Genomic DNA, 27,393 nt, shown 5'->3' with positions numbered 1-27,393 from the left:
TTTCTAGAAACTGATAAAACTTTATTATAATCCTTTATTGTCTATTTACTCTGAATATGTATGTACCAAGAACATTTTGTTGGCATTTTAGCAAAAGGATTTTTCATATTAAGACACAGTATTTGGGTTCAATGCCTATATAAATTATCTTTCAGTAGAGAATTTGTAACTGCAAGGGATCTTAGCAAAAGGGAGACGGACAGGACCAGTATAAAAGAAATATGTGCACAGATAGGAAGGAACTTGAATCTACAACTTTTGCAAAGAATGGCTTCTGGGAAGAAAAGATTTTTAAAAATGCCCTCTTCCTTAAAATTTCCTTAAAGTTCAAAGGAACTTTTTCTAGAGGTAGTATTTTGGGGTTACATTGAAACTAATTATGTGAAAAGGGAGAATGGAGAAAAGGAGAGCTAGTCAGCCCAAAAGGCACCAAGGAGATCCATCAAGGGAATGAGCTAAGAATTGAAGGAAGAGGAAAATAGAGGAAATACTAGCTTGGATCTACAAGGTTCAGTGCAGCCATTATTCTCTAATTTTATATTTGTTTTCAAAGCTGCCATATACATAGGTGTTACTGGTATGCCACCTTCACGTGAATGAAGGAATGAATCTGAGTGAAATCAGCTAAATGTACACATGTACACACACTATACCCATACACGCACATATATATGCACATATATGTATACACATACTTAAGATTTTATGTATTATATATTGAAATATCTATATATCTCCTTGTTTTTAAAATTTTTTCCTTTTCCTCTGGCCTTGTAAAGATTCCATATGTCTGTCAATCAAATGTTGTTCAGTCATTTTTCAGTCATGTTTGACTCTTTATGACCCTTTTTTAGAGGTTTCTTGGCAAAAATACTGGAGTGGTTTGCCATCTCCTTCTCTAATTCATTTTATAGATGAGGAAATGAAAACAAACAGGGTCAAGTGATTTGCCCAGGGTCTCGCATCTAGTAAGTCTCTTGAGGCTAGATTTGAACTCAGGAACACCAGTCTTCCTGACTCCAGACCTGGTGCTCTGTGCACTATGGCACCATCTAGGTGTCTCCCTGTTGTCATGGGACCCCTTCATAATTCTCTTGACTCAGTTTAATTTAACTGTGTGGCATATTCTAGGATGACTAATTTTTTTTCAATGTATGCAAATTAGTCAGTTAAAGAAACAAAAAACCCAGCCAACTGCTTCTTGTTCTTTTACTTGACTTGGTCACTAGTAATAATTAAAACAAAACAAACAAATCGAGGAGTTTTGAGATAATTTCTCCCAGAATTATCAGCTGAATGGTACATCTTCACAAAACAAATGTATGGTATAATTCTGTAGAACAAATTCTGCTCTCTGCCAACCAAAACCTTTATTTTATTTTAAAAAAAAAAATCTTATTTATTTATTTATTTTTAGTTTTCAGCATTTATTTCCACAAGATTTTGAGTTACAAATTTTCTCCACGTCTTTCCCTTACCCCCCCACCCCAAGATAGCCAGCCTATTGAATATGCTCTTCCCTGAATATGCTCTCTTTTATATCTTCCCCCATCCTCCCCCTAACTTTCTAGTAGGGTAAGATGGATTTCTATACCCCAGTGCCTGTACATCTTATTTCCCAGTTGCATGTAAAGAACAACCAAAACCTATTTAACAGCAAAGTGATGGTCATCTAGGTTGAGGGTAAGAAATATTGTTCCCTTCTGAGGAAGAAGATAAGCATATTCTTTTTTTTTTTTTTGCTTTTTTTTGGGAGGGGAAGGCAGGGCAATTGGGGTTAAGTGACTTGCCCAAGGTCATACATCTAGTAAGTGTTAAGTGTCTGAGGCCAGATTTGAACTCAGGTCCTTCTGACTCCAGGACTGGTGCTCTATTCACTATGCCACCTAGCTGCCCCTACAAGCATATTATTAGCAAAGTCTTGCCCTCACCTTTCTGAGGCTAATTTTCCTTTTGATTACTTCTAGGTCCATGTATCAGTGAGTTATATGATCCTTTCAGGACCATTATGATGTTTTAAGCATTTCTTCTGCCTCCATCCCCCCATTTCCTCAATAAACAAACTGGTAATAAAAAAAAAAAAAACATGGTCTTTAGGACAATGGGATTTAGTGTTAGAAGGCACCTTAGGTATCAATTAGAATAACCTTCTAATTTTACAAGTTTGGAAAGTTAGGCCAACCAGTCTCTATGACTTGCCCATAGTCTGTCTGCACATTCAAAGTCAAATCCTCAGACTACAATCCAGCAGCCTTATTGCCATCACACATTTAATGTTCTCAAGCATGAAAATGACAAGTGGTACTCTCAGCTTGTTTGAGAATAGGAAATTAATAGGCACATGAAATTTAAAGTGTTGGTTGTTGAAATCATGGGGATCTATTTGTGAATACATTTTATTATTTGTATTTTTTAGATACCAGCATTTTGGAAAAATATTTACTTATTTAAAGAACATTTTATAGAAACCCCACATAACCTGTCAACAAGTCAGTCCAATTAATATAGGATAACTGCCATTATGGTTGAAAACTAGTCATGATATTTAGTTGCATGAATTAGTTTGTGAACCAGCCACTGACCTTGAGTGCTCTTCTTACTGAAGGGGAGAATTAGTTGGCACAGTGTCTGTAGAGTTGTTTTGGCAGTGATCCCCCAAATAATTTTCATGTTTAGAAATTTGAGGTGTTTAGCTAACCCCCCCCCCCAGAAGTATTCATATTAAAAGAAGATTCAAGGGCAGCTATGTGGCACAGTCAATAGAGCACTGGCCCTGGAGTCAGGAGGACCTGAGTTCAAATATGGCCTCAGACACTTGACACACTTACTAGCCATGTGACTTTGGGCAAGTTACTTAATCCCAATTGCCTTCCAAAAAGTGGGAAAAAAAAGATTCAACTTTTTCTACATTTCTTATTCATGCATAATGAGGAAAAAGAAGATACTACTTTTGAATTCTGTAAAACAAAATTGACTGCTTTTTAGGTTAGTGAGGTAGACAGTGCCCAGTGAAATGGTGGTTAGAAAAGGCAAAGAGTGAGTTTGACTGAGGCAAATTCTTATTTCAGTAGATAATCATTAATCACCCACTACCTGCAATGCACCATATTAGACAAAAAAAGAACAGCAAATATCCTCCAGGATCTCATATTCTATTGAGAGGGGAAATAGGGTAGGGTGGAGTGGGGTGTTGTAAATATAAACTCTTTTGAGACCAAAAATGATTCCATTTTTGTCTTTATTTACCCAGCTCTTAACACAGTGACTTGTAGGTAGTAGTCACTAAATGTTTAAATTGGTGCTTCTTAAAATATTAGTGTAAATCATGGCTATTAGTAAATTGTAGATTTTAAATATGTATTTAGTAATGAACCATTACACAAAGAACTGCTCTAAAATAATTAGAGGAAGAAAAAATTACTTTAAGCTGAGTGGTGGAAAGGGAAGGGAATCAGGGAAGGCTTCATGGAAGAGATGGCGCCTGATCTGGGCTTTGAAGGAGCAAGAAAGCTTTCAAAAGTCAGAGGAGAAGGGAGCATATAATAGTTATTGTGGAAAAAAGATGCAGAGGTAAGAAAGTATGGAATTGGAAGATTATTCTACCCATTCGTGGCAATATATTTTGGGGGTTTATTTTCCCCAAAGCAGGAGGACTTTTATGGAAATTTAAGAGTTACACAACTACTAGGTGAGATTTGAAGTGATTTTTACTCAATTTGGTTATTAACTAAAGAAAATATTTTTTTCTTTTTTTCTTTTTTAAAGTTTATGAAGTCATGTTTGCCAAGAGGGAATACTTTCAAGGGATTCCAAAAAATGATCTCCCTAAATATTTCAGAGACTGTGGTCATTTTCCAACCAAATCGTATATTGATAGTACATATCTGCTGGTCCAAAGTAGGTACCTCTTTTTACTTGCTCTTTAATTAAGATTTTTTAAAAGTGCTTTTGACAATGAGGTGAGAAAATTATTCAGCTGATTTATGGAGTTTGTAGGATGAAGGCTTTTTTTTTAAAGAGAAGAGAATATTTATTTGGATTTTTCTTTTTTGTCCCTTCATTTTTTTTTTAAGATGAGACAAATTTTATAGGATTTTATATGATTATAGATTTAAAGCTGGAAAGGACATCAGAGACCACTTAGTCCCATCTTCTCCTTCTGTCCTTATTTGGCAAATCTTATGCTGAGGTGTTACTGAGGAGAGGGGTGACTCCCTACTGCTCTGAGTTTTGAGTCCTTGTAAATCATGTGATGTCTGGTGAAGGGGAACTTGGGCCTGTTTCCCACAAAAAGCCTTACTAGATTTTAGAGTATAGTGTTGTAAGGTAACCCAAATCACATGCCACCTGATTTGGAGCCCACCATTAAGCCACCATTAAGCTCCTTTATATTTGTCTTTATTCTAAACCCTGTAACTGCTTGTAAAAGCATAAAGGCATAGTCCTGGGTAAAAGTAAATCACCCAAGGCATAACTCCCCTGCTCCCTTATTTTTCCCCTAAGTTAGTGCTTCCCTAAATCAGTAAGCCTTGAAGCAGCATTTTTGATAAGGTTTGTGGTGCAAGTGTGCATAGAGATCATGGGGCAAGTCTATCCCATGCAGGAAACCACCCTGCTCTGGGATGCTGACCCAGCAAGGCCCTCCACCCAGAAGGCTGACTAAGCAGGTTCCCTCACACCCTTCACCCAGAACAAGTCCCTGACCTGTTCCATGACCCCAGCCTATTCTGGGAAATTCCACTCCCCCTGTGCCCTCCACCCTATACCCTCTACCCTGTTCTAGGAGGGACCCCAACTGCGCCCTTGTACCATTGCACCCTGTTTGGAAAATTAGCCCTGAGCTATAGATCCAACCAATGGCTGTTCTTGGCTTCTGTATGTCATTGCTTATGCTAGCTCCCCCTCCGCCCATTGTGGTTTTTGCCTTTATAAGCATTGCCCCATTGCCCCTAATTTGGGGCTGCCTGATTTGAGTGTATACTCCAGGTAGTCAGGCATTTGATTAATAAATCCACATCTAAATTTATCTAAAACCCAGATCTGGTCTCACTTTTATTCTCTTCACATCAATAGTCTGAGAAGTTTCACCTCTCTCACTCACTAGCTATTGGTCCTATCATTTGTCTAGCTTAGGGGCCTTCCAATGTCCCTAGTATGTTCTTGCCTATTGTAATGTGATGCCAAGGAAAGGCAACTTCCCAGGTTCAAAATACCAGCATAGGTGCTCTCCATTTTATTTAGTGACAAAGTAATAACAGAGAAGGTCAAAACATGACATCACTCAAAATACAGCATTTACTAAGTGTGATTAAATAATCTCCAAGTACTACCCCACCCCAGGACCTTCCAATCATTCAATCAATTACAAAGTCCCTGTTCTAAATACTACTCCACCTCTAGGCTGTACCTTCATTTAGTCCACCACAAAGCCCCTCTTCTCAAATGGAGATTAGTTTCCAATCTAAGTAAAGTACATTCATTTGTTCAACCATAGAACACAAAAAGTTCAAAAAGTTCCCCACCCCTGGATCACAATTGAATCTACCCCAGAGTTACAATCAAGTTTAAGCACAGCACTTAATACCCAAATGGAGGTCTTTTCTTCATCTTGACAGGAGGCAAGTTCTCAGCAATCTTAGTTCCTGGGGAGACAAGGCTTAGCAAGGCCACAAGATACATTTCCAGTCTCTTCATTAATTCATCCTCTGTCTGCAGAACAGTCCTAGGACCCCTGAAAACATTAGCAAAACCCTCTCCCAGGATTTCTGTAAACATACAACAAGAAAATCCTTCTTCAGGGCTTCTGAACCAACAGAAAGGTTCCCAGACCCCTGCAACAACAGCACTGTCCTTCACCAGTGGACAGTATTCACTCTGTCTGCAGGACAGTCTCCAGACCCCTGCAACAACAGCACTGTCCTTCACCAGTGGACAGTATTCACTCTCTGTCTGCAGGACAGTCTCAGTAGCTCTGAACCAACAGAAAGGTTCCTAGACCCCTGCAACAACAGCACTGTCCTTCACCAGTGGACAGTATTCACTCTCTGTCTGCAGGACAGTCTCAAGAGCTCTTAGCCAACAGCCAGGTTCCAGGACTTCTTCAACAGGACTGTCTTTCACCAGTGGACAAATCTGGCAAAACAACATCAAAACAGACAGACAAAGTACCAGCAAAACAGCCATGTCTCCTCAGTCCTTGGCAGCTCTGGGGGCAGGTCTCAAAAGTCCAGGGCGATTCAAAGTAGCCCTCAGCAATCCTCTCAGTCTCTCTCTGCCTCCACAAGGGTGCTGCTTCCAAAAAAGTTCTTCTGCCTCTCTCTTGTCTCTCCAAATCTACCTCACCAGCTCCTCCCAGTTCAGGACTTTCTTTTCACATCAACAAGTCCATCCCACAGGTGGGATTAACAAGCTCTGGGTTTTAACACAATCAATTTGAAAACCAAGCCAATACAGGGGGATCTTTATATTCCATTACTATCACACCTATTGAGCTCCAGCCACCAAAGTTTGTTCTTCTGGGGAATGTGGTTCATGTCCAGAGAAAATGCTGATTTGGGGTCTATGTATAACCACAGTGGGTATAGCCTCTACTTTAATCATAAATTAAGTGGAGTTTTTGAGTTTCAGACATTTATTCTCTCTGTAAGAATGACTTCTTTGATTAGAAGGGTTCAGATTTTTTTAAACAATGCTTGTCCTCAGGTGAAGGACAAACCTGAAATTCTCAGTAATTCTCTCTCCAGTCAATTCATCTGTGGTCAAAATTTTCAGAGAGGATTAAAAAAAAAACAACTTCCTGTGCCATGTCACTTGCCTTTAACAACAATGACTTTTCTTCTAGTCTTTTCTGCCCAATATCTGTAAAATGTCCTCATTTTTAAGTTCTGGATTTTCTTATAATATTAGGAGATCTTTATGCTTTTCAACTGCAAAAGCAACACAATACCCTTCAATTACCTTAGCTCTAATATTTTTTAGAGATTTTTCCACCTATGCCCACATTAATACTCATATTAATGCCATTTACAAATGTATAATATTATAGAAACAATGTACTATTGGATTTATATACAGTGCTTAAGCAATATAATAGTGCTGTAAAAGATGTGAATTCAAATGATGAAAACAGTAATGTCTTTTTTCTTAAATTAATATATAGCAATTGTCAACTTGAATTAAAAAAAGACTACCACAGTAGCAACAACAAAGGATCTTTTAATCAAGACAAGGGGGCTGTAATCTAGGGTCATCACACAGCACCAGGGTCCAAGAGTGTCCAAGATGGTGTTGAGGTCAGATTTGGGAGAGTGGTTCAAGTGTGAAAGAATTCACTTAGATATTCTCTTTTAGCCATTGGGAATTTTATTAAGAGGAAAGCACACATCCTTGTATTGCAGCTACAAGGCTACAAATAAGGTACTGGTATTTGGGGAAACTAGGCTTATTTAGAGAGATTCAGGATGATGATATAGTTTTAGTTTTATGGTGGTTAAAGATAAGGACAGGATAAGGAAGACAAGGAATTTTATGACACAGGATGAGGGAGACAAGGAATTTGATGGTGGTTCAGTATAAGGAGAAGTTTTGTGGTGTTTCAAGATAAAGGAAAAAGGACTTTAGGACACTCAGAAGTTACAGGATGAGCAACATAATACCCCCCCCCCCCCAGGAGGGCCATCACAAAGTACTGGAAAAAGGACCCTTAATATTTTCCTTAACCCCTAGGATACCCTATGTTGTATCCATATCAGGGGAAGGAGGAACAGAATTTAAACACATTTCATGTAAAAACATGTTTCATGGAAGGCACAACCTAGAAAAGCTATGAAGTAAGTTGTTTTGCATGACAACTGAAAGCCCATAGAGAAGGCTGGGGGTGTTTGGGAGTGTTAATTTCTGATCTGAATGGTGGGCTCCTTTTTAAAAACTGTTTCCCATATTCTTTTTTAAACTGGTTTTGATCACCCTCAAGTAATTTGTAGATCAGGGATTAGGCAAAGTCATTGTCAGCTGCAATCCACACAATTAATGGAACATTTAAGAAATATATGATATCAATGACTTTTAACAAATGCATAAAGTTAGGATAAAATCAGGATAAAACTTTAGATAAGTTTGTTTCCTCTAAAAAGCAATACAATAAAAATTAAAATTGCATTAAAACATACTTCCAGGATACATCCAAGAAGAAACAAAATTATATATGACAAAAAAAAACCTACTTCCAATGAAGAAAAATAAAAGAAAAAGAATGAGAAACAAAAAAGTGTTTTTAGAAATGGGAGACATAATTCCCATCTGAAAGAAAAACTAACTTGAAACTTTTTTAGTCAAGAAGGAAGTTTCCCAGGTCTCCCACTACTTGCCTGAGGCAATACCTATTTAGATAAATAAGGTAGATAAGAAATGAGACAAAAGATATCATTTTAGGATTCACCACCACAAATTAAAAAAAAAAATCAGTCTGGAAAAACTCCCAAAATGTCTCACAAAGAATTGTTAGCATCCTAGCAGAAAACCAGGCTAATATGTAGAAAACAGTTCTTGTTCAAACCCCTTCTGAGCAAGCTTTCAGGAGCCTGGCAAAAAAAAAGCTTAAGGTAATTTGGGCTAAAAAGAGATATTTCAAGTAGCCTCAGAAAACAATGGATTGCCCTGGGGTGGGAGGTGGGGGTGGGGAAACAGTCCAAGATTCTGTATCCTCTTATCTTTCCCTTCCCCTTCTCTAAGGGAGACCTTGATTCCTGCCTAGAAGGGAAGCAGAAGGTGGAGGATAGAAATCCACTACTTTGCTTCATCCAGAGAGAGAGGGTACTGGGCTAGAATTAAATGTCTTATTGTTAGTCTAGGGGATATGACTTTCAAGTTCCAGTTAAACTCTTGATTACTTTTCATATGAAGACAGGAGGACCCAGGCTTTATATTCACGGTTTAGCTTCCTTTTCACTAGACACAAGTGGAGGGTGGAGCCAAGATGGTGGAGTAAAAGCAGGAACTTGCTTGACCTCATCCCCCAATTACCTCCAATCCCTGTAAAAAAAGACTCTAAACAAATTTTAGAACTGCAGAACCCACAAAATGACAGAGTAAAACAAATCTCCAAATGAAGACAGCCTGGGAGGGTGAAGTGAAGGGTCCATCACACTAGACTGGGAGCAGAGCCCAGTCCCGCCTAGGCTGTGTTGGCACAGTCTGGGCTGAAGCAGATCTCAGATGACCAAATCACTGGCAGCTGTGGTTGTTTCCACACTTCTCAACCCATAAATATCAAAGACAAAGTCAAAAGTCAGTGGGGAAACTCTGTTAGACCTGGGTGAGAGAAGAACATAGTGCAGCTCCTGCCCCTGTGGTGGTGGCAGCTGTGGCAACAGGGCAGTTGCTTCTGGAACTCCAGGCCCACAGATGGTGGAGGGACCAAGTGACTGACCAGAGGGCAAGTGCAGGAATCTATTTGCTGATGCTGAGGCAGGATTCTCTTGCTTTGTCCTGCTTGGATCTGGGTTGCAATCTTGGGTGGTGGTCCTGGGGTGAGGAGCACTGGCATGGCAGAGCTTGTGGTGAATGTGCCATGAGCATCATCCTCACAGCTCGGACAACAGCTTCACAAAGCCCCAGAAATTTGGGACACAGCACTCTTCACTCTGGAAGCAGAGTTCTACCATGGCAAAGAGCTCAAAAGTCAAGTATCTGGCTGGTAAGATGAGCAAATAGAATAAGAGAAATAAGACTATACAATCATTCTTTGGTGACAAAGAAGATCAAAACATGGAACCAGAAGAAAACAAAGTCAAAACTCCTGCATCAAAAACCTCCAAGAAAAATATGAATTGGTAACAGGACATGGAGGAGCTCAAAAAGAATTTTGACAATCAAGTAAGAGAAGTAGAGGAATAATTAGGAGGAGAAATGAGAATGATGCAAGAAAACAATGAAAAAAGAGTCAACACCTTGCTAAAGGAGTTAGGACTTGAAGAAAATAACACCTTAGAAATAGACTAAATCTCACATAGCAAAAGAGGCTCAAAAAGCCAATGAGGAGAAAAATGCCTTAAAAATCAGATTGGTCAGATGGAAAAGGAAGTTCAAAAGTTCACTGAAGAAAATAATTCCTTCAAAATTACAATGGAGCAAATGGAAGCTAATGACATCATGAGAACCCAAGATATTATAAAACAGATCAAAAAGAATGAAAAAACAAATAACAGCTCTCTCTTTGATAACTCAGCTTAACCAAGATAGAGGGTCTTAGATCTCACCCAAGAGGAAATTCCTGAATTCTCTAGAATAGTAAGCTAGTGATAGGAACATGATGGAGAGTCTTTTCCTTCAGCTATTGGAAATAGGGTTATCATCTTCATCTTCTCTCATGAACTGGAAGTCATAAATGACTGCAGAACTTGCGATGAGCAAGAGAGCCTGGCACTCTCCTCTCTCCCTCTTGCCAACTCTTCCCTGCTCCTCACACAAGCACAAAATATTGATTTCCACTTTTGAGGAGAAAGTCTCATGCAACAGGTTTGGGGACTCATGTTGCAAACATTTCTGTACAACTGTACTGCTCTGTTCTTTCACAGGCTTAGTGTCTAACTATTTACTTTGTCATCTTTATGCTGTCTGCCTCTAACTCTCTAGAGTTGAGAAACTCTAGAACTGCTAGGTGGTGTGTCTTCCACTCTTTCTTTCCCAAGAATCTCCATCGCACAATTCTCCAAGCCTAGATTGACTCAATCTCCACTGGACTTAAAGTTTTAAAACCCCTAGAATTGTGGATAATTTGTTTTCTCTATTAATGCTTCCTTTAAAAAAATCATTTGAAGAGGGTTTCATATACCATAAAGGGATCAGGGCATAAAGACATCTTAATACTTTAAGCTATTTTAACAGCTCATTGATACTTTGTAATTATATTCTGGACTTTCTGTAACCACATCAGTTTGGAGGTCATGTAGAAACTCCTTTGCATAAGCATTCAAACACTTATTTTTTTAATTCTTGGATTTATTGGCATATAATTAGGTGGCATTCTTTAATAATTTTCCCTATTCTTCATTATAATTTCCCTCTTATTTCTGATTTTGGTGATTTGGCTTTCCTCTCTTTTTGGTAAAAATAACAATGAATTTATTTATATATTGTTATTGTTTTAAACAACACCTTTTTGTTTTCTTCATGAATAGAATTGTTTGCTAGCAAATCCATTTTTGGGTCTATTTTATTTTTTTCTAATTAAAACCAAAATAATTCATTAATTGATTTAGTTTTGTTAATATTAATATCCAGGGAAATGAATTTGATTGTATCCACTCTGCTAACTGCAACCTATGTATTAAGATGTATTTTGAATTATTATTGTCATTGTCTTCAATATAATTTTACATTGTTTATTATATTCTATAATTTGATCTTTGATCCATGGTATTTTTAGTTTTCATTGTCAAGCCCAGAATTTGATCTAAGAAAGACAAACAGAATTAGGTTGTATGTGTGCTTACTTTCTCTCAAACTGGTGGCATTCATGCGGAGCTGCTGATGGAACTGAGCTCACTTTGGGATTAGGCTGCATGGAGTGTAAGGACAAAATCACAAAACTGGGTGGGAAGGGCCATGTTTTGTCCCAATCAGGTGCTGCCACCATTTCTTGGGTTTGGTTTCCATTTCCCTATGAAGGGATCATTTCACAGAAGTCAGAAGATACCCCAGGTTACATGGAACAAGGAAGGGGGTCATTATGGAGAGTTCCTGGAGTTGTATTGTGGTGGGTGAAGCAGTAGAATGCTCCTTGCTGCCACAGAGATCTAATTTTTCCCTAAAGCACTGTTAGGGGGAAAAAAAGGGTTACAGGGCCAGAGAGTGAGAAGGGAGGTTCTAGTAGCTCTTACTTGTTTATCCAGGGGTCTGCCCCATTTTCATATCATTTAGACCTTTATTTGAAGTTGTGTTTACTGTATTGATCATTCCAATTGGCTTTAATCTATAAAAGTAGTGATGAAATTTTCTGCTTTTTTTTGTGATTGTCAGGTAGACATTTGAACAAATAATACATTCTTTAATAAATCCATTAAATTGTTCATTTTTTATTAGTAGTATTTTCAAACTAGTATTCTGTTAATTTTGTAAGTTCTTTATTCACTTTTTCCATCTGGTATAACCCCTTATCACCTCATATCTGGTTCATTGCAGTAGCCTGCTGGTAAGTTGGCCTGCCTCAAGTCTCTCTCTGCTCCAATCCATCCTCCATTCACTTGCTAAAGTAATTTTCTTAAAAATGTAAGTCTAATTTTATCACCCACTCCCTCATCCCCAGCCACTCAATTAACTCCAATGGTTTTCTATTGTCTCCGGGATCAAATACACTACATCTTAACTCCAGATATTTTATCCAGCTGTTTCTTGGAACATTCTCCCTCTACTCCTCTTGTCCAACTACTGGCTCCCTTGCATTTTTAAAAATCCCATTCCAGTGCCTTACCTCCATTAATTATTTCTATTTATCCTACATATGGTTTGCTTGGTATTGTCAACCTGAAATAAAGAAGGCAACCAAAGTTGTTAAAATTTGGGTCTTTTAACTGGGGTAACAGGATTGAAATCAGGGGTTACCCCACAGCACCATGGTACTGGAGTGCCCAAGAGGGGCAGAGGGCAGCAGGGTTAAATATATTTCAACAGGGAGGCAGTTTCATGGGAAGTACCACTGGGAGAAGCAGTTAAGTAGGTTGTTTAACATAACGACCAAAAGTTCATAGGAAAGACTGAGAGGGGTGACATCTTGTCAGAACATCAGGCCAGGGCTCTGGTATAGCAACTTTTTTGGGGTCAGTTGAGATCAAAGTCAGGTAGCCTCTTCTGATGTCTGCATTTAACATTCGTTTTAAGATTGGTTTCTATAGCCTGCAGACAATTAGCTTTAGGATCAGGCAAGATTAGCAGCTATATACAACTGTACATATTGGTTTACATTTGTCTTCCCCATTAGATTGTAAGTTTCTTGTGAGTAGAGATTGTCTTTTGCCTCTTAGTATTCCCAGTGTTTAGCACAATGCCTGGGATATAATAGGCACTTAATGTTTATCGATTATTGATGACTCTTTGTTTCCCTACCTTCCTGCTCACCCTCCCTTTCTCCCCCCCCCCCTTCCTGCAACCCAACCTGTCCATCATCCATTTTAGGATTTCCAAGAAAGAAAATCATAGTAAATCACCTACCAGTTCTGTCTTTAATTCCTTGGAGAAGATTTTAAGACATAAAACCTCAACCATTGTTTCAGAAATCCTGTGAAGTACTAACACTCTTTTCATCTAGAAATCTGATTATTCGGAGTTTTTGCTGGGTATTTTTGGATGGCAATTGGGATTAAGTGACTTGCCCAAGGTCACATGGCTAGTTTTTGTGTTAAGTGTCTGAGGCCGGATTTGAACTCAGGTCCTCCTGACTCTAGGGCTGGTGCTCTATTCACTGCACCATATAGCCGCCCTTATTCAGAGTTTTAAAGCTAACATTATTTGATGTTTACCATCAGTCTACATGGTAAGTGCCTTTTAAGGCCTCTTGAGTAGTTATCAGAAGATGTAGCCTGATCTGTATAACAAATGAGTCAGTCAACTTTTCTCTTCCTATGTTCATGCTAGGGGATTTAACATATAATGATATTCCTTCAAACATCCTAACTCTCAGTTCCCCAACTTACTCATTTCCTATGACCTATTCCTCTGTCCCATCTTAACCACACATAAAGATAGACCTATGATCTTGTCACCCCCACAAATGTTCCACTTCCATGTTCAGAATATCTGAAATTCTCTTATTTTATCACAGTCTTGTCATTCCACATCTCCCTCTGCCTTGCATATTCTATCCCTGATCTTCATGCTCACTGTGACCTCAAATTTCTATATCCCTCAGTTCTTTCCCAGCCTATCAGCCATGCACTGGCTACATTTGTAGCTCTCTCTTTTTCCCTTGCCTTCCCTTCTTTATTTCCATTTCCCCTTCCCAAGTCTTCCTTCCTTATTCTTTACTTCAATTAAGTTCAATAAACATTTATTAAGCACCTACTATGTACCTACTATGGGCACCTAAGTGACTAAGTAGATGAAGTGCTAGGTCTGGAGTCAGAAAGATGAGATCAAATCTGACCTCAGAGACTTACTATATAACCTGGGGCAAGTCATTTAACCCTTTTTGCTCCAGTTTTCACATCTGCAAAATGAGCTGAAAAAGGATATGTCAAATCACTCCCGTTTCTTTGCCAAGAAAACCCCAAATGGGGTCCCAAAGAGTAGAACATGATTGAAGTGAAAACAAAATGTGCCAGGCACTATGCTAAGGACTGGGAATACAGATATGAAAAAGATAGCTTCTGCCTTCAAAGAGCTTACACTCTAATGGGAAAAGACAACATACAAAGGGAAGATAAAAGGCAGAGATGAGCAAGGGAGATGAGGAGAGTAGGATGGGGACACCAGTGGGTACCTGATGGGGCCATGTTTTTTCCTGAAGTTGAAACCAAGCAGAGCAACTGATGGAAATTGGAGTTACCAGTAAAGTTGTGAACCCTCCATAAAGGAAGATTTTGGGAGTTTAGTGCTCCAGTCTCCAACCCTCCAATCAAATAGGAAAGACTACTGAGAAAGTATAAAGAATCAGAACCTGAGTCATCCTTTCTGGTGATGAAATTTCAGGTGTCAGCTTATCTTGGGGGTATAGTGGGGTGGGGAAGGATATATTGTTTTCTAGAGTCAAGCCAAGAAGAGCAACTTAAGGAAAAATAATCCTTGGGGGATGGAGGGATTGGGAAGTCAGGCTCTTTGACAACTTCTCATTCTACCACCTTTCAGGAACTCATTTCTTTGCTCATTATATTTCCTACAGTATTAAGTATTAATAGTTGGCACAAAATTGGTGTTCAAATCATGTTTGTTGATATCTGAAAAAATGTGTATCTTAAAACTATCTTTTCTAAAGCCACATATATATGAAATTTTAAAGTAATTTACGCAAGTGAATAAACTGTACATATAAGAGGTAGTAAAATGATTATGCAGGAAAGATTTAACATAAATGATTCTAATTGTGCTACATCAAACTAAAAAAAAGCATTTATGGATGTATAGAAAGCTTTTATTAAGCTATTTAAAATATCGAAGTGAACATTTTTCAAAGTGTATTGGAATTTTATATTTCTTTCTGGTTGAAATTCTAATTTAAAAATTGATTTTAAATTTAGTAATTTATTGTATTATTTTATTTATTTTAAATGCTAAACATTCTATTTAACTAGTTGTCATTACTAATTACTTCTTTGATGTAAATAATAGTTCTAGGTACCAATCAACACATTTCATGGTGTACACTAGTTCAAGTAACTCACATGTGGTTATCTCAATTTGGCTAACCTCCCAAAGAATACTGAGTATAATATATCAAGTAGGTCAAATTTCTAAAACAGCCTGCACAATCCAGGTATTTTTAGAATCTTCCCTCCCCCCCAGTTCCCCATCTTTATCACTATGGCAACAACAGATTTTTATGACCAAAGACATGATTTTCATCCGAGAATCTTGCTTTGCAAGAATAAAGCCACTTCTTATTGAGTCCATAGACTAATTTTTCCAAATGTATTTGATGATACATTTGGGAAACCTCCATTTATTTCACCTTTAAAAATCTACTAAGTGGAAATAATGATATTACCAGTCAGATTTGCCCAAGAAGGACAGAATTATTTTTGCTCTGATTATGGATTCATAATAAAATGCCCAAGCAATTTAATGACAGAACTGGAAAGTTCTTTAGAGGTCATCTAGTCCAGCCTATTTATTTTATCGATGGAGAAACTGAGGATCAGAAATTGTGATTTGCCCAAGGTCTCAGAGCTAGTTATTGATGAAGCAAAGATAACAAACCAGTGTCTTTTACTACTCTGAACCCAGCTTTTTCACATCGCTAATCTCTCTGCATTTTTTCTTGCTGATATCTTGAGAAATTATTGTATCTATGAATATATCTACATATCTATATTTAAATAAAAGAACTTATATTACATTTTTCTTTAAGAATACTACAAAAGGACTCCATAGTGAAAATTTTATTATATAAAGGAAAGAATAAATAATTCCATGAAAAAGCAAGGTTTTGGCATTGTAGAAGAGATTATGATATGACTAAGAAATACGAGGCATTGTCAAATTCATTTAATAAAAATAGACAGAACTGTCATAGATAATGATAACTTATTAAAGTAAAACATTAATACTGGTAAGATTCTTACTCTTCTAATTAACATTATCAGGAATAAGAAGAAAACTAAGTGGCTTATGATGTGCTTTGAGGGACAAAGTACATATAGGACTGGACAAAATATTAATTGGAAATTGGTGAGAAATTAAACTCTGGGTGCATGGTAGTATGGATATTATATTGTTGTAGTTCAAAGAGCAGGGTTTGGAGCCAGAAGACCCAGAATTGAATCTCAACTAACATTTTTCTAGCAATGTGATCTTAATCCAGTCTCTTAACTTGCCTGGGCTCTGGTTTTCTAATCCATAAAAGGAGTGAATTGCATTAGCAGGCCTCTAAGGTCACTCTCAGCTCTAGGCACTATGATTTCTTTAATACTTATGTAACAAGTATGCTTTTGCTCTCTCCCAGGGTCACACTGCTACATTTTCACTCAGAGTTCCAGGGTAAACTGAGGAATTTGGGGATATATTTTATCACCTCAGTCTGAGCCTATACCAGCTGTCCTCTCTCCAATTTAGGAGGTCAGTAAATTGCATTCTCGTTCCATTCAACCGCTTAATATCAATTAGCTTTTACAAAAGGATTTTTATTTCAGAGATCTAGCAAGAGCAAACATATAAACATTTTGCTCCAATACCAAGCTCCATTGGGCATAATTCACCCTGTATCACCTTAGTTTCAGTGGGGTATTAGCACATTTTCTCCACGGCATTGCTCCCACTGTCTTTATGTCCAAAGGTATTTTTAGAGCCATATGAGTCCAGATATCATTCCTTACTCCTCAGGTATAGATACTTGGATGACTAACCATTTTTGGATTCCAGCGTCTGGATTCCTGTAACTAGAGTTCAGCACTCAACACCATGTCTGGCACAGAACAGGTACCTAATAAATCTTTATTGATTGATTGATTGTAGCATATGTTCTAGACCCAGGTTGGAGACTACATCTACAATGGAAAGGAATGAACTAACCAAGGAGGGCACATTTCTCAGGGCTCATATAGCCTTGGGGGTTAGGACGTTTTAAGGTCTTGACCTAACTTGTCATGTGATCTCCCTAAAGGAGAGGCATGGAGCTCTCCCAGACACATATGGATCATAGACTCAACCCTTTTTGAAGACACTGAAGGTTCTATAGATGTATTCAATAGGGGAAACAAGTAAACAAATACTGCACCTCTCCCCACCAAACTCCTACTAACTATGTGACAGGCCACCAGAACCAGTTGTAGAATATCCATGTATGTTCCAGTCTCTCCAAAGCACTTCCAATAGATGTTATCACTATTCTCATAGAAGCCACTTCCTAGCATCCTCCACAAGGCTATGCAATCTGCTCTAGCATCTTCCATGTGGAGACACCATCTGAGCAAACTGATGGGGTCTGTGCATGTGCCAGACCCCCTGAAATGGACTTTTTCCTTCCCCTTTACTGTTCCAGAGATTCTTAGTCTTTCTGATTCAATAGGCAAAAAGTAGAATATAAATTGTAATCTTTTAGAAAGCTGAAAACTAATTTTCTAATGCAAAATATCTATAACAAATAATCCTTCATGGTTTCCTGTTGATTCAAATATACTTAAGAACATATACCTCATATAAACATGAAGATAAGAGAATAGGAAAATACTATTGAGACCTGTTTCTAAGGATTATACTTGTATATAGACCAGGATAAAGTAAAGTCAATCACATTTTTTCACTGTTAGAATTGATATCTTACCAATGTAAGTCAATTTTTCCAAAAGGCTTAATGGACTTGTAAAAAAATTGAGATCTTAGTAAGGGTTTGATTACCTTTAAGCAGTGTAATAATTGAAAACTGTGTTTTAGTTAATGAAGTGGCACTAGAATCTTTGCTGTTCCTTGAACATGAAACTTCATTTCCCAGATCACTAGCTGGCTGGACCCTCATGTCTGGAACTCTCACTTTCCTTATAGAAGAATAGTTAGTGTTTAAAAGATGAAATTTTGCATCAGTGACTAGCGTTAGATTTTTGAAAACACAGCACACCAAACCAGCCTGCTCCCTTCCCTCAGTCAACATCTCACCACCCATTTTTATCTATCACTTTTTCCTACACACACACACATACACACACATTACATATATGTATGTATATGAATGTATATATCTGTATATGTATATGTGTATATACATACACATATACACATTTATACATATATACACATATACACACATATTCTAATGGACAATAATGTGGGTCATATGCATTTTTCACACATTTTATTTTTCTGCTGTAAAAAAATAAATGACTAGTTATATTTCATTGATAATGGGATTACTGACAAGGCCTGGTATTATTCCATTTCATAATGTATTATTCAATTCAGTGTCAGCCACAAAGAAAAACATCTGAAGTACTCTGTATTTGAAGAGGAATCCCTTTACCTTGATGCTGGCAAATTCCTTTGATAAGCATGTTTCCTTAAGTGATTTTAACAGAGAGAGAGAAAGAGAGAGAGAGAGAGACAGAGAGAGAGACAGAGAGAGAGAGAGAGAGAGAGAGAGAGAGAGAGAGAGAGAGAGAGAGCGCTTTAAAGAAATTAAACAAAAATGTTACTAAGGCCATATTTTATTCTTTCAAGTCAAACGATTTTTCAAAAAAAAAATCAATAAGCAATGGAAAGAGTGAGATTTTATATTAGGATCATAGCTGTTGAGCTGTAATACATCACAGAAATTGCCTTATGCAACACCCTCATTTTATAAATGTGGAAACATAGGTCCAAGGAGTTTAAATGATTTTCCCAAGGTCACACAAACAAAAATCATCAGAGACAACATTTGAATCAAAGTCCTTTTACTCCATCCAGCATCAGTGTTCTTTCCACAATATTGTTTCTGCCTAATCTCTATTTTTTTCTCTTTTACTTGTATGACTCTAAGTCTGTGATTTGTTATGTAAAATGGGTTTTGAAGATCTACCTGTTCCCTTTCCATATTTTCTTCAAGCATGTTCTTGATTGTAATAATCCCATCTATGGCTTTTTTTTGAGATAGGTTACCCTATCTTTTTTTTTTTTTAAAGCAATCGGGGTTAAGTAACTTGCTCAAGGTTACACAACCAGTTATTTCTGGGTGTGGTGCTAAGTATCTGAGCCCAGATTTGATCCCCAGGTCATCCTGACACTGGGGCCGGCACTCTTACTGCGCCATCTGGCTGCCCCTAAGCAATTGGAGTTAAGTAACTTGTTCAAGGTTACACGGCCAGGTGTTTCTGTGTGGGTGCTAAGTGTCTGAGCCTGGATTCGATCCCCAGGTCATCCCGACACTGGATATGGTGCTCTTATACCTGGCCACCCCTAGGTTACCCTATCTTGCTCAGACTGGAAGCACAATTACTACTTAGAGTCCAGTGACCATATTGGCTAGTACAGAAGCCTTAACTTGCCTGGTTCTTCTGATCTGAACCAGTTTACTTTTCCTTACAAAGCCTAGTGGTCCTCTGCTCATGGGGTTTCACTATATTGGTGCCATAGACTTAGTGCAGAGCCCTTATCAGCTTACACAAGTGAAGCTTTGAACTCTCAGGCTCAAATGAGCCACCAGTCTCAGCCAGAACACAAGTGGGACTCTAGGCATGTGTTTGGCTGTGATCTTTTGAGTTTGTGGCATCATGCTATTTTTTTTTTCAAATATTGGAAATTTGGTCCTTAAATTCCTTTAACCAGCAATAAAATTTTTTTACATGTATATTTGGTCAGGTCCAGTGATGGCACTTTTGAAGGACCATTGTTACTTTTTAAATTTCTTCATATGCTATATCACTCTTCTTTTTTCCTAGTGATAGACAGTACAGGAATAGAGGCAAAAATGAATATACATATATGGTTGTCTAGTATTTTTTTGTTTTTTGATTCAATTTTTCACATATCTGTACAACCTGGCTTTATTAATAATATTAATAGCTCATATTTACAAAGCATTTTCAGATTTGCGAAGTCCTTTACATACATTATCTCATTTTATTTTGACAACAACCTGTGAGTAGGGGCTATTGTTATCACCACTTTACAGATGAGGAAACAGAATGGGAGATTAAGTGATTTTAACTGTTTCAGAGACTTCTTGGCAAAGATACTGGATACTATTTCTTTCTCTAGCTCATTATAAAGATGAAGAAATTGAGGTAACCAGGGTTAAGTGACTTGCCCAGGGTCACACAGCTAGTAAGTGTCTGAGGCTGGATTCGAACTCAAGGAGATGAGCTTTTCTGACTCCAGGTCCAGCCCTTTATCCACTGTGTCACCAGTTGCCCAATTTAATTCTTTATTTTCTTTCTGTTAGAAGATGAGCTATCTCCCTATGAAGCATTACATTGGTTGCCTAATACAAAGCAGTTCTGCATCAATTTTGGTAGGATGGACCACTTTTTCCCAGGGCTTAATTACTCCTGGGAAAGCTGAAAATCCAGGTTCCAATTATTTGAGATTTGAAGAGCAAACCCCAAGTTATAGGTGGTAGCACCTGATTAGAAACCTTCATGAACCCTTTGTCATGTACTTCCGATCTTCACTCAAACAACCATAAGCCATCCTGAAGCAGAGTGGGAAGGAATATTGATTCCTGCCATCTCACTTTAAGGATTCTTTTTTTTTTTTTTTAAATGCTTTATTAACTTCGGATTTACATCGTTCGTTTCCGCCAGATTTTGAGTTACAATTTTTCTCCCCGTTTTTCCCCCACCCATCCCCCCAAAACAGCAGTCCCACAGGATATCCCCACCTCTGATCTGCTCTCTCCCATATTTTCTCCCATACCCATTTCAACTTTTCCAGTAGGGCATGGTGGATCTCTATATTTCCCAATTACATGTAAAACAATATTGATAATAGTATATATATATATTTAAACATTTGATTTTAAAACTTTGAATTCCAGATTCATTCCCTTCCTCCTTTATCACCCACCCTTACTGGGAAGATAAGCAGTTCAGTATAGGTTGTACATGTGTGGCTAATGCAAAACAATAACATAGCAGATATATTGTAAAAGACTGACTATATTTCCCTCCCTCCTATCCCACATCCCACTTGTTCTATTCTCTACTTTGATCCTGTCCCTTTTCAAAAGTGGGTGCTTCCAACTTCCCTCCCCCCCAGCCTGCCCTCCCTTCCATCATCCCCCCTCACATCCTCTCCCCCCCTATTCTCCTGGAGGGTGAGATCCCCTATTTAGTGTGTATTTCCCTCCCTCCTCAAGCCAGATTCAATAGGAATAAGGTTGACCCATTCCCTTTTGCCTTCCTATTCTTCCCCTCCATTGTAACCATTTTCCCTTGCCTCTTCTGTATGAGATAGTTGCCCCACTCTGTCTCTCCCCATCTCCTCTCATTATATCCCTCTCACCTCTTAATTTCACCTTTTAAGTATCATCCCTTCCTGTTAAATTGGTCCCATGCCCTCTATCTATGTATACCTGTAAACATATATACACACATTCACATATGTATTCATATGCCTGCATACCCTCATATAAAGACATATATATATACATATATATATAATATATATATTTCTAATCCCTTCAACTACTGAGAAAAGTTTCATAAGTTACAATTATTGTTTTTCCATGTAGGAATGTTAATAGTTCAACTTTGGCCAAGTGGCTCAGCAAGCAAGAGCACCGGCCTCAGTGCCGGGACGACCCGGATCAAATCCGGGCCCAGACACCCAGCACCACACCCAGAAACAACAACTGGCCATGCAACCCCGAGCAAGCCACTCAACCCCAATTGCTTAAAAAAAATAGTTCAACTTTGATAAGTTCCTTATGATTTCTTTTCCCTGTTTACCTTCTCATGCTTCTCTTGCTTCTTGTATCTGAATGTCAAATTTTCTATTCAGCTCTGGTTTTTTCAGCAAGAATGCTTGAAAGTCCTGTATTCCACTGAATGACCACATTTTCCCCTGAAACAGGATACTCAGTTTTGCTGGGTAGGTGACTCTTGGTTTTAATCCCAGCTCCCTTGACCTCCGGAATGTCATATTCCAGGCCCTTCAATCCCTCAGTGTAGAAGCTGCCAGATCCTGGGTTATCCTGATTGTGTTTCCACAATATTCAAATTGTTTCTTCCTGGCTGCTTGTAATATTCTCTCCTTGATCTGGGAATTTCGGAACCTGGCTATAATATTCCTAGGAGTTTTCTTTTTGGGATCTTTTTCAGGAGGTGATCGGTGGATTCTTTCAACCTCTATTTTGCCCTCTCGTTCTAAAACATCAGGGCAGTTTTCTTTGAGAACTTCCTGGAGGATGCTTTCCAGGCTCTTACTTTGGTCATGGCTCTCAGGCAGTCCAATAATTTTTAAATTATCTCTCCTGGATCTATTTTCCAGGTCAGTGGTTTTTCCCATGAGATATTTCACATTGCCTTCTATTGTTTGGATCTGTTTAACAGCATCTTGATTTCTCATAAAGTCATTAGCTTCCATTTGCTCCAATCTAATTCTGAAGCAATGATTCTCCTCAGTGAGCTTTTGAGATTCTTTTTCCATCTGGAAAATTCGACTTTTTAAGGCATTCTTCTCCTCATTGCCTTTCTGAGCCTCCTTTGCCATTTGAGTCAGTCTGCTTTTTAAGGTATTATTTTCTTTAGTCAGGCTATTGACTCTCATTTCATAATTTTCTTGCATTGTTCTCATTTCTCTTCCCAATTTTTCCTCCACTTCTCTTATCTGCTTCTTAAGGTCCTCTATGGCCTGTAACCAGCTTGTATTTTCCTTTGAAGCTTTTGGTGCAGGAGTTCTGACTTCACTGATTTCCTCCAGTTCCATGCCTTGCTCCTTCTTATCCCCAAAATAGGAGTGTAATGTTGGAATCTTCTGTCTGCTTTGTTTCCTTTGCCTGCTCATTTTGCCCCTCAATGATTTGACTTTTGGGCTTTTTGCCACAGTAGGACTCTGCCACCAGACAGGGGAGTTTTCGTCCCAAACGCTGGGGTTTTCTCAGCTGCCGGAGGTATTAGATGGGTGCCCTCTCTGAGGTCTCCACACACTCTGGCAAGCTGGACACACACCCCAGGACCTCCACCCTAGACTGCAATCCAGATCCAAGCAGGTTAAAGCAAGAGCGATGACCCCTCAGACTGGTGCTTGGTCCCCCTACACTCTGCAGGCCAGGAGCTAAAGCCGCCACGTGGTGCTGGCAGGCTGTGCTGGCGTCTCAGGGGTTTCTCGCCCCGGGGGTAAAAGCCATGCACTCCCACTTACTGGGTCCCAAAGTCCAGAATGCACTGGCCTCTCACCTTGTCCTTCGCATCTATGTGTTGGTAAATCTGGAAACGGCCACAGCTGCTGCTGATCTGGAGTCCCTCTAGCTGGCGGCTGGTCAGGCCCGCCCTGGGGCTAAAGCCTTGGCGTGGGGCTGGGCTCGTCTCCCAGAGCGCTGAGCTGGCCGATTCCTGCCGGCCTGCCGGGCTGTTCTCAGCGGGAGGTTAGCTTCTCTGTGTCATTTTGTGGGTTCTGCAGCTCCAAAGTTTGTTTAGAGTCCCCTTTTTACATGGATTGGGGAGGGTGGAAGCCGGAGCTGCAGGAGGGTCGTGCTTCTACTCCGCCCCCTCACTTTAAGGATTCTTAATGTTTTCCTTTAGCCTAATCATGGCTGCAGAGGAAAAGTATAGCCTCATGCTGGTGAATTTCCCTTAACACACGGACAATGCAAGAAAAGAAGCCTTCTTTTTTGCTTCCTTTTTCCGTCCTCTCCTATGTCTAACCCACATGAACTGCTGTGATTTTAACAGACTAGTAGCTCCCAGGTCTCATTTTCCATTTTTTGGCCTGTGGAGCTCCACCCATCCCCCAAATGTTCTCCAGTATCTCAGTTTTAATAAATCCATATCATTTGGTCCAAATATTTATTCCACTCATTTCTAAGCTGTGGCATATAAACTGGTTAAATTTTGTGCGGCTGTACTGTCACTCAACTCTGGCGAACCTTCCAAAGTCTGTGTTTTCCTTTAAGTAGAAAATAATCATCTTTAAGAACCAGTAGGGACAGCAGGGGCTTGAAGGTAGTGTAACTTTGATAAAGGTCTAATTACTTTCATAAGTCTGGTTAAGAGCAGAGCTCTGAGCTCCTTTAGTTATAACTGGTTATTAAAATTCTCCATCCACACCTCCCAACGGGAAGCCAACCACTAGTAAGTGTTTGTTTTATGGGGTTAAATGGTTATAATGTCTGGAAAGGAAACTCCCTTGTGAGAGTGACTTTGATGTGGTAGCTAGTCTCTGATAAATGTTAAGAATGTGAATCTGAAATACTCCATCCTGAATTCTTGTGAAATGGTCATTCAGAAGCAGTGATAATGATTAACTAACCTCATAAGAGGTAACAGGTTATTGTGGAGTGGAGAGAGAGCCTGCCTCAAAGGCAGGAAACCTGGGTTCAAGGCCTACCTTTGATATATGCTGGCCACGTGTCATTGGGCAAGCCCTAATGTCTCAGGGTCTCAGCCAACTCCCTAAGACTGTGGACTGGGACCAGGTATTGATTTGTATTGTTGGGCAGAGGTACTTTTCTGACCAGGGAGCTGTCTACACAGATGAAGTCACTGGTCCTGATACTTCCTCAAAAAAACCCCAAAGCCTTCATGAACATAATATAAGAGAGGCTCGTTTGTCTGGCATGTCTGTCAGTTCAGGGCCCTGCCTCTTTATCCATTGAAGGGGGGGCATTCTAGAGAAGCCAGGGTTGCCCTCAGTGCTTCATGTTGAGGCCTTTGTGCTGTGGGACTTCAGTGCCTAGTCTGTTCCTTAAGGCTCTTCTAACCCAGCATTCACTGTTCCCCTTCTCTTCTAGCTGCTCTGAACAAGGTTCTTTGTTCCTAGAGCTGTACTTTGTTAATCTAGGCCTCCTGATGCTTCACATGCTGTGAAGCCCATCATGTCCTATATAAATTATAAGTGGTTTTGATATGAAAGTTTATGATTAAAAATGGTGAATTGAAGCCTCCTGCTGAAAGCTACCATCTTTTTTTTGGGGGGGGGAGTGGGTGGGAAACAGTGATTTTGCATCTCAACTTATGCAACATGTGAAAACATCAATTCATGTCTGAAATTTCACCTTCACCATTAGTTAAAGAGCATTGACTTGGTGGCTCCATTTTTGGACTGAAAAATCTTTTGATTCTTTCCACATGGAAATCAATGGAGACATTTTTGGGTCATCATGTCTTTTGTTTGGAGCTTGTTGGCACATTTGGCCAAAATTTCATTTTAATTTAATAATAATAGCCAACAATAGCTTACATTTACTTAGTCCTGACTATGTGACAGGCCCTGTGCTAAGGTCTTTACAATTATTATCTCATTTGATTTTCGCGACAACTGTGCTATTATTATTCCCGTTTTACAGATGAGGAAACTAAATTTGGCAGAGGTTAAGTGACTTGCCCAGGGTCACCTTGCTAGGAAATGTCTGAGGCTGCATTTGAACTCATGTCTTATTGTTTCCAGACCCAGCGCTCTATCTAATATTTGTCCCCTAGCTGCTCCCCCAACTGGTTTCCTTTTATGAGGGGACATTTACCCCTAGTTTTAAGATGTTGAATTTTTTTTTTCTTTTCGTAATTTTTTTTTTTTTTACATTTCAACTTTCTTTAAAAATTTTTTTGGGGAAGGAAACTTAGAGGTGATTGAGTCTAGCTCACTCATTTTGGAGGTGGGGAAATGGAGACCCACAGAGCTCCAGTGAATTACCACCAGTCCTGTAGATAATAAGGAGCAGAGTGGGGACTCCTCATTCAGTGTGCTGACCATTATACCTCCCACCCTTTCTCTAGGATGTTTCTTTCATACTCTTTCTTCACTTCATCTCTGTACTTCTTAGTTCATATGAACCTGTTTTCTTCTAGTGAAACAAGATGTTCACTTCTAGGTTTCATGTATCCCAAATTAAGTTCTATGCTGATGTGTTCAAGCAGGTTTTATTTTTGTTGTCGTTTCCTAACCCGGGTCCAGTACATTTTGGCCCTGGTTCACAGCTAGGTATATTAAAGATCTATATGCAAAAGAAGACATTTGAGATTTGTTTTCATCTGTTTAGGGCCCAGATACACTGAGTGTCAGTTGCTTAGCTAGCCACCCTCTTGTGTGTGACTACTCTTGTGCATCTGGCACCTGCTGTAAGCAATCCTGCATTCCTTGAAAAGTTCATAGCCATCCTGTGCCTGGCTCTGTGAGTCAGCAAAAATGTACTTTTTAATCAGAGCAAATGTTTAAATATTAAAGGAGAACATTATTCTGATTGTTAAAATGAAAGAAAAACTGAATGGTAACTGGTTTATGGGCACTCTTTGGGGCCTTATTCTGCTGGTGTGGCAAAGGTGGAAATTCCAAAAGGTGGAGGCTGCCAGCTTGATTCTGAGAAATTACCATTTTAATCAGCAACTTCCCCTGCAAAGTGTATTTCACCAGTGTTTGATGAGAATGCTTGTCCAAGCATTTGGCTAGGGAGGAGGAGAGTGGAAGCAGAGGTGATTCCCTTAAGGGGTCTAGTCCATGCTGTTTGTTAACTGGATAGTACAGCAAGAAGAGAGGATCTGAATAACTTGAGTCCATCCAACTTCTTTTCTTCTGCTCTTCTTGCTGAGAGAGAGAGAGGCAGACAGACAGATAGACGGGGGTGGAGGGGGGAGAGAAAAGGGAGTGTGGTACAATGGACAAAGCACTGGACAAGGAGTCAGTCCTGGGTTTGAGTCTTAATTTTGTCACTTAATAGCTATTTAACTCTGACTATGCTAATTAAATTCTCTGGAACTCAGTTTCCTCATCAGTAAAATGGGTCTAATATTTTTTGCTTCCTATCTCATAAAGTTGTTGTATCCACAGATCAAGTGGGATAATATGTGTAAAATGCTTTGAAGATTGGTAAGTGTTATGTGACTATTATAACAAATAAGGAACCATGAACCTACACAAGTCTTAGCTGAACGTTGGACTTCTTCAAGCTGGATGAGCCATTTCTCAGGGAAGTCCAAGAAGAAATTCTTGGTCAGGGACATGTTGGATTCAATGGCCTTGAGGTCTCTCCCAACTCTGAGGTGCTGAGTCTATGAATTCATATGTGATTTCCTATGGAGCAGAATAAAGTCTTTGATGCTCTGGAAGTTTTTCTTTTATAGAGGC

The 27,393-nt window shown here is 39.0% G+C and overlaps 1 protein-coding gene across 1 annotated transcript in view; it reads left to right on the top strand.

Moving 5' to 3' along the window:
* The window catches only part of IQCM (IQ motif containing M), a 431,897-nt gene that overhangs the window by 202,482 nt on the left and 202,022 nt on the right, over positions 1 to 27,393 (top strand). The window contains exon 8 of the mRNA XM_069105013.1: positions 3,766 to 3,897. Within this exon, the coding sequence (XP_068961114.1) occupies positions 3,766 to 3,897 (132 nt within the window). The remainder of the gene's footprint in view (positions 1 to 3,765; positions 3,898 to 27,393) is intronic.

The sequence above is a fragment of the Petaurus breviceps genome, unplaced genomic scaffold (genome assembly GCF_028583685.1).
Source record: "Petaurus breviceps papuanus isolate PSGF00001 unplaced genomic scaffold, PetGlider_PUasm1.0 76, whole genome shotgun sequence".
NCBI classification, from domain to species: domain Eukaryota; kingdom Metazoa; phylum Chordata; class Mammalia; order Diprotodontia; family Petauridae; genus Petaurus; species Petaurus breviceps.
Note: the sequence above shows the minus strand (reverse complement) of the source record. Positions and strands in the feature narration are given on the sequence as shown.